The following is an 8,270-nucleotide window of genomic DNA, read 5'->3' as shown; positions in this document are numbered from 1 at the left end:
ATATGTGATCAACATTGGCGGCATATAATTGGCTCCAGTTCACGTGGCCGATTGTTCCGGCTGCGAGTTGAGGGGATGAACCCTGCTCGTTTTTCTCTATTTTTGTCTGCGACGTTTATAGCGTGGGGAGAAAAACGAATGTGGGTTTTATTGGTCATAAACGTCAGGGATTCATTCTAAGCGGTATTCGGGCAAAATACAAGGATTGTTGAACTGCCTCTTGAACTTCAGAACCTTCCTTACCGCGTTCATAAGCCTTTTCTTCTCCAGAAAATAGTACAGATCTTTGATGTCCAGGGACATCACCTAACACTACCTTTCATGATTATAACTGAAGATCCCAATCAGTTTTTTTTTTTTTTCGAATTTGTCGAGGAAAGAGAATTTCATAGAGGCAGTTCCAACTTCTGCTGCAGAAACTTAAATACAACACTCTGCCAAGTCGTTTTCATCCTCCTTCGCATGGACGCTGCCATTTTGGAATCACGTGACGCGGCAGCCATTAGGTTGCTTCAACTTGCTGTTCCGCTCTACCTTCCGCGCCCTAGCGAATGCGTTGTATTCCTGTTTTTCGTCGCGTTTCACCGCGCTTTTTTGCCTTCGGAAATTTTAGCCCAATACGCCTACTCGACGACTAAGACATCACGATTGTTCAAAGGTCCTTGTGACAACTGAGGTTTGTTTACTAATAGTAGCGGAGCATTCTCAGTAACAAGCGCGTAGATTTATATCACGCATTTTGATAGGAAGGAGCGCAAGAAGTATCGTTCTTTGTATTCATAATATATCGAAAATAGCTTCTTTTGATTATGTGAGGAAACTCGCGGAGAATATACACCAACTCATGTTTACAAACAGAGCCGTTTATCGAGAGAGTTTGGCCATACATTGGTTTGAATAGGCGAGCATCTCGGGGCCAACCACAGGCCGCGAAACAGCCCCTAGCGGCGGTCGTGAGCTCTAAATTTGTGACACGACTAATTCAAGCCGTTTTAGCGTCGCTAGAGTTAAAAGGTGTAACTCTCAGTGACTGAAAACTTTGTGCGTGCGAGGTGTTCGTCACGCCAATATTCAAGTGTAGAATAAACGAACGTGCGCTCCAAACCAGGGCCAACTTGCTAGAAACAGCGTGTCAGCTGAGACGGTGAAAGAAAGCACTGCCAAAGCCAGCGCACGAGCCGAGCGGGACACCGCGTCTCCAGACGCTCGCGCGCCCCACCCTTTGCACTGTTTTCTTTCTGCCAGTCACAGGACGCTGTTCTAACAAGCCAACATCAGCAGTGCAGAGAAAGGCATGGGCACGAGCGCGTGGCTTTGGAAAGTGGCTCCTACGCACGAGTTCACGTACAAACAAAAGCGTTTTGCTGAGCTAGGTTCACGCGCCTGTACCTTTGTCTTCACTGCCGACATTTGTGAGATGGAGCAGAGAGACCGAGATTGAACGCCTCTATTTCACGCTTTGAATGTCGTTTGCAATATTCTGACGTCGCGGTCTCCTGATTTGTCGACGCTGTGTCACAAATTTAGTTTACGCTCTAAGCGCGGGGGGAATATTCGGCTCTGGCGGCGGCCTTTGCTCCGCCTGTTGGCCAAACTCTCCCAATACACGGCTCTGTTTACAAACAAACCGGAGCGCCCCTAGCGGATGCCACCGGCGCCGCGCATGCGCGGTGGACGGTGGGCAAGAAGCCCGCCGTCGCCCATAAACAAACCATTGCATTGCGTTGTTTTCGGCGTCGGTGGGAGTCCCCGTGCTCTTTTACGCGTTAGAATTGTTGATTTTACGTCCTCCTAACAATGTCTGACTACTTGAGCGGCTTCAGCAAAATTAACGATGCAAAACTTTGCGTGAATAATGTGACTTGCGGCGATTCATTTCACGCGGACGCTGCAGAACGGGCGCTAAAGCCTGACTCCCACGATAAGATTCTGCTCGCTATTTTCAGTCGCGACGTCGCTCAGGCTGCAAAAGCCACCATCCCTAGCTGAGATGGTGGACGTCGATACTGAAAACCGCAAGTAGAATCGGGCATTACAAATCGGTGATGGCCACTGGTAACAATGATCAACATCTTGTATCTACTGTTTACACTTGCCTACTTACCCCAACCAACCTTCAAAAGTGTTTTGAGGCCTTCACTTAGTTCTTATCGCAATTACCGGGTCAACGTTTGGTTTACGGGCCGCTGTTGTTTGAACGCGCTGACGACAAAAAGCAGACAAGTTTGAAAGGGCAGACGACAGTTCGAACGCATGCGAAATGGATTGAGGGCAAGAAGCACCGCGTCCCGCGTCCACAAACCTTTGGAATGTTACGTTGTCGGCGTCTGTGTGAGTCTGCGTACTCTTTTTCGCGCCGGAATTGTCTAATCTATGTCCCCATAGCAATGTCTTACCACTTTAATCGCCTGAGCGAAACTATCAAGGCTCGTTACACCGCTAAACTTTGCGTAAATAATTTGACTCGCGGCGATTCATTCGCGTGAACGCCACAGAATGGACGCCAAAACCACGATGAGAATCTTCTAGATATTTTCGGTCGCGACGTCGCTCGTGCTGCAAAAGTGTAGAAGGTAGCGGCGATGATCGACGTCGATACTGAAATTCGGAAGCGGAAACAGACCAAGCGTAACAAGTCGGTGATGGCCACTGGTACAAATGATCAACATCTTGTATGTACTGTTTACACCGAGCATACTTAAGTCGTTTGAGGCCTGCAATTTTTTCTTATTGCAATCACCGGGTCAAAGTTTGGTCTACGGGCCGCTTTTGTTTGAACGAGCAGACGACAAAAAGCAGACAAGTTCAAAAGAGCAGAAGAAAGTTCGAACGATCAGGCGGCCGTGTGAATTTGAAGACGCACTGAACCCGCGGGGGGCCCGGACAACTTGGCGGTTTCCTCTCGTTTATGTTGGAACAAAACAAATATATCTGGCGACCACAAAGTGTTGCCCGCACAAGCAATCGCAGTTCGACAGCGTCTGGTTTACCCTTTTCACGGCTACTATCCACCTACTCGGACGAACGGAGCGGGCAGAAACACATGAAAACTGATCTCAAACCTTTCCAAACTCTTTTGGCACAGCCCCCGTCGCAGCATTTTGACGAGAACGCAGGTTTTTTGTCTGGTTTCTCCGAAAAGAACACATGAATGCATGTCTCGCACGGCGACTTCTGCCAACACCACCTAGACTGACTAAGGCCCCTCCGTGTGCTCCTCTCCCCATCGCGTGACGTCAGGCGCTGTGTCCGACCGTCTTGACTGGCGACTCGACGGCCGACTTCGCACTCCGTGCGGAAGGTGGCCGAGCCGAGGGGCCGAACCGCGCGGATCGTTGAACGCTCGCTATGCCTACGATGGCGTCGCTCGTGCGCTAGCGGCTGGCGTTCGATTGAGATCGTATACATCACCAGCAATGGGTCGGTGCTGTGTGCCGGGATGTCGTGGTAACTACGATAACGGGCCGAAAGTACGAGTGTTCTCCTTTCCGTCCGATGAAGCGCGCAAGGCGAAGTGGCTGAGAGCGATTCCTCGCAAAGATTTCGTGCCAACCAAGCACTCTAGGGTAAGTTTAAGACTTTGATTTATTTTTTAGTAAGCACCAAATCATTCCCCTAAACATGTATGGTTTGGGCGAATGACACACGCGAGCGGTAGTGCTTGTCTGTTGCAGCCTGTACACGTTGTACATGTTCGCCCTTCCAGCGAAGTAGCTTCTCCGCCCCTCTAAGTTTCGATTATTTTGGGGGAAAACAGCAATCAAGTTTATACTCGTACCACAGGAAAATTTAAAAATGCGAATCAGCGAATTAGCGCATGCTGTGTGGAACGAGCGCGAGCTAGCTTATTGATTCCTACTTTCTGGGGCTATGCAGCCAAACCGGCGCTTCAGATGCACGAGCGCATCTGAAGTGCATATCAAAGCTTTATAATGCACACTCTTCATCCCTGATCGTTTCTCTGCGCCATTTCGAATGCTCGTGTGACAGGAGTTTTAGTGGATCGATTTCAAGCAGTCTAGTCATAATAATTTAATGAAAGTTTGATATAACTTCAAGATAATAAAGTTCAATGCGCAGTTTATAAGAGACTTGTACCATGTATTCCAAAAGCCTTGCCTCTTACAAGGTGCACAGCATCTGTAATATGTGTTATATATTTATTCTGCAGGTATGTGAAGAGCACTTCGCAAGCAACTGCTACATCACAACTCTGACACACCACGATGAAGCCACAGGGAGAACGTTGGAAGTAACACGTGAAAGGACCAAGCTGACGGAAGACGCGGTCCCAACCAGATTTCCGAATTGCCCGAGTTATCTATCCACAACGAGCACGGCCAGCCGTGAGGCTCCTGACGCGAAACGGGCAAGAGCAGACGCCGCAGCTCTTCAGGAGGCCATCGAGCAGTCTCAGATGGCGCACGAGGAACAAATACAGAAGAACTTTGTTCAGTCTTTTAATGATCTCACAGCCAAACTCCTCACCGCACCAGTTTCAAGCTTTTGGATTAAAACGGTGAACAGCCAGTGTGTCATGTTCCTCCGCATCGAGACGAAGGAGTCCCCGTATGTCAAGCATTCGGTCACAATCGACTCAAACTTGTCTGTAACTGTGTGCTTTGGGGCAGTTGCAATAAGAACACTACCCTCGGGTAATGCCGTGCCAGAAGCGCTCAATGACCTGGGCACTCTTTTTGTCCTGCTAGACGAGATTGAGCAGGTATCAAGTCATGCGGAGCACCAAAGCCTGCCCACGAAGATAGCAGCTCTCAACTTTATAAGCTCACTACTGCAAGACATCATTGCAGATGGATCGGACCTATCCCAGGACGATAAAGATTCCTTGACATTTTTCAATGAGCAAATTTGTTTGCTTGCAACAAAATCCCCACGCTACAGCTCCGATTTCCTTGTGTTTGCGACCGTCTTGCACTCAATCTCGCCTCACGCCTACCATTTTGCAAGGTCTGCGTCGGCCCTCAAACTACCGCACCCTACAACCCTTCGACGTCTTTGTTCCAGGCATGGCGGGGACCCCCTAGCGGAACAGGATCAAAGCTGTTTTCTAGGGTACATGAAAGAGAGGGTCAAGGCGATGAGGGAAGAGGAGAAGATTGTGACATTAATGATAGACGAAATACATATCAAGCCATATTTTGACTACAAAGGAGGAACCGTAACTGGTGCTTCCCACAACGCAGCCGAACCAGCAACCACAGCACACGTCTTCATGACTCAGAGTCTCTTATCATCATCAAAAGATGTTGTTCACATCCTTCCCGTTTCCAAGATGGACGCAAAGACACTCCACGAATTTGTCCTGAAGGTGATCATGCGACTCGAGGCAATGGGAATTCGAGTGATTGCTGTTATCACAGATAACAATGCTTTGAACCGCAAAATGATGTCATTTTTCGAGTCACCGCCGTCAGTGCCTCCCATGACAAAGGTTGTCTACCCGCACCCAGCAGACAAAAGTCGGCCACTATTCTACGTCGTCGATCCGGTACACCTCCTTAAGTGTATACAGAACAACTGGCTTAATCAGAAGAACTTGGGCAAGTGTTTTTACTTTCCGCAGTTTCAGCCTGCAACCCAAGGCAGTACCTCCACCGTAAAGGCTGCATCGCTTCAAGCTCTTCGGGACCTTCATATGCAAGAACAAAACAAGCTGCTGAAGTTTGGATTTAAGCTCAGCGTGAAAGCTCTCAACCCCACATCAATGGAGCGGCAAAATGTGAAGCTTGCGTTGAACGTTTTTAGTCCCTTTGTTTCAGAAGCTCTCCGAACGCGTGGAGTCGACCTCCAGATTGAGCTCTCTGCATCGACTGCAGACTTCATTGACATTGTTGTAAAATGGTGGAAGATTGTCAACGCGAAGAGCCCTCATAAGGGCACAAGACTGCGAGACGAACTGCAGGAGCCCATAACTTGCATCGACGACACGAAGATGCAGTTTTTGAAGGATCTGCTGCAGTGGCTAGACACCTGGAAAAGCCTAAAGTGCGACACAGGCGGCCTCACAAAGGAAACTCATGCGGCACTGGAGCTGACATGTTATTCGCTCTTGAAGCTTAGCCAGTACTGCCTTGAGGAACTGAAGTTCAAGTATGTTCTCCTGGGGAAGTTTCAGACCGACTGCCTGGAGGACCGTTTCGGAAAGTACAGGCAGCTAGCTGGTGCACAGTACCACATTTCTATTCGTCAAGTGTTCGAGTGTGAAAAAAAGCTACGTCTTCAGAAGATGTTGGTGTTGGTGCCACCTCCAGAAGCCAATGATGAAGAGGAAGCAGTTGAGGGTGAGCAAAGCCTGTTCAATGTGATCATCACCGAAGATGATTTACAGAGTTCGCAGTGCGACATGCCGGTCATTACGTATGTTGCTGGCTACAGTGCACATGCTGCACTCAAGCGCATGCGCTGTGAAGCCTGTGCTGAACTGCTTGTGATGGATGGACGAATGTTGGAGGTGGAGGACTTTTCCCTGATTTCCCACTTGACAAGAGGGGGTCTCAAGTTTCCGCAGCCATGCACTGTGACAATGGTCCTCGTCACTAAGCTAGTGGTTGAGAAACTGTCAGCTCCAGAGAATGTTGGTGCATTCTTGAAAGGCGGAAAGCAGCGGTCCTTGATAATGTCCATTGCGTTATCACTGCTCAAAGAAGCCCTCGACATCAGCCCCTGCTCGATGGGCCACAGCGTTTTACTCCTCATGAAGCATGTGGTGAGCGCAGCGACTAATACGCTGTTGAGGAACTACTGTGGTACGATCAACGATGGAATTCAGCAGAAGGCGCAGCAAGTTCAGAAGTCACGAAAAACAAAAACCCTGGCCAAGAAATAGGACAGCAAGCACAACTTATGAACTGTAAGCCTTCATCTAGAACACAGAGGAATGTAAAAACATTGAAGGCAGAAAGTCGACTGCTGAAAAAAGAAAACATGCTCAGTACGTTTGCTTTATTTATCTTTGGTAATAAATTCAACACACTTACATTTTTTAGCATGACTGGAGTTTGTTTTTCTTCCTTTGAACGCAATAAGATTGAAAACTGGATGAACATCAATTAAAATAAGGTAACTACATGTTGCAGGCAACCGCCTGTTGCACACCTACCTGCAACATTCATCAGCGTCAGGGACCCTGGGTTCAAACCCCACCCCTGCTCGTTTCGATCTGGATGAGCATCGTACCGGCGTCCTGTCGTGTGTTACAAGACTCACAACTGCGCGATGCACATTAAAGACCCCAGGCTAACGGTTGTACTGCACTGGCTACATTTCTCCTCTACGGCGAATGACTCGTCGCTGACCAACTACACGCTGTATAAACATCCACACAACCCCAATTATTCTTAATCATCAGCGTCAACAAGATAATGCCGAAAGTTCCAATCAAATTTAGCTAGTCATTGACGTGAAAAACCGTAGGTAACCGATCGATCAGAACGACAGCTTGAAGTTTGAACCTCTCAAGTACGAAGTGTTTACAAGGCTCCGGCCTACCGATCGAGCCGTTCCAAAGTCGTCAAAGGTTACCTGCGCACGAAAAGACTCTTCACAGCACGTAAGCATGTTGTGAATCACAAAATTACGCCAGATTAAATTATGAGCAAGGCAAATGACAAACCTAGAACCAGTAAAACACCAAGCGCAATGAGACCTAACGATGGGCTAGTTTCCAACTCGTCTTGAATCCTGATCACCAACTTCTCGTAATGCAAATATCCAGAGGCTTGCTTCTCACACACATAACAGCACACACCACCACACACGGATCATTCCTGGTACGGTCAGAAGCAGTCTAAAACGGAAACAAATTGGACGAAGCACAAGACGCCGTCACCACCGCAGCCATTGCCGAACGGCAAGAGTCCGGGGCAAACGGACATATGGCGTGACGTCATCAGGGAAGCGGAGAGGCCTTAGTCAGTCTAGGTGGTGTTGCTTCTGCCCACCGCCCCAGACCGGAAGTGCGTTCGACGCGCCACCACCGCGGCGTGACGTAGGCGAGTTGACGTTTAACTTATATTTTATCTGAGGCTAGGCGATATGTTTGTTCATAATGTCATACCAACACTGTAGTCACACCTATGGGGTGTATGAGGTTCTCAATCTTTTTTTTTTTTTTTTTTTTTTGCGACGTAAACATTTAGTTGGTCGGTTTACTTATGAAGTTTAAGAGATTGTGTACCGTGCTCGCTCCCATTTCGACAGTGATTTATTGATTATTCGCCTCCAGATCGAACCGTGTCGCCACCGTGCGG

At 48.4% G+C, this 8,270-nt stretch overlaps 1 protein-coding gene across 1 annotated transcript; it reads left to right on the top strand.

Annotated features, from left to right (window-relative positions):
- The first annotated feature begins 3,263 nt into the window (after positions 1-3,263).
- Positions 3,264-7,191, top strand: LOC121835869. The gene is made up of 2 exons (XM_042290407.1): positions 3,264-3,566; positions 4,172-7,191. Exons 1-2 carry the CDS (start codon positions 3,417-3,419, stop codon positions 6,845-6,847), a joined length of 2,826 nt encoding a protein of 941 aa, XP_042146341.1. The 5' UTR covers positions 3,264-3,416; the 3' UTR covers positions 6,848-7,191.
- Positions 7,192-8,270: the final 1,079 nt, after the last annotated feature.

The sequence above is a fragment of the Ixodes scapularis genome, unplaced genomic scaffold, assembly GCF_016920785.2.
Source record: "Ixodes scapularis isolate PalLabHiFi unplaced genomic scaffold, ASM1692078v2 PGA_scaffold1__304_contigs__length_218370807, whole genome shotgun sequence".
Taxonomy (NCBI): domain Eukaryota; kingdom Metazoa; phylum Arthropoda; class Arachnida; order Ixodida; family Ixodidae; genus Ixodes; species Ixodes scapularis.
The sequence above is the reverse complement of the archived record's forward strand: the minus strand, read 5'-3'. Positions and strand labels throughout refer to the sequence as shown.

Coding starts and splice junctions, on each gene's coding strand:
- LOC121835869 (XM_042290407.1), top strand. CDS start 3,417: ATGGGTCGGTGCTGTGTGCCGGGATGTCGTGGTAACTACGATAACGGG. Junction 3,567..4,171: donor TGCCAACCAAGCACTCTAGG/GTAAGTTTAAGA, acceptor TTTATTCTGCAG/GTATGTGAAGAGCACTTCGC.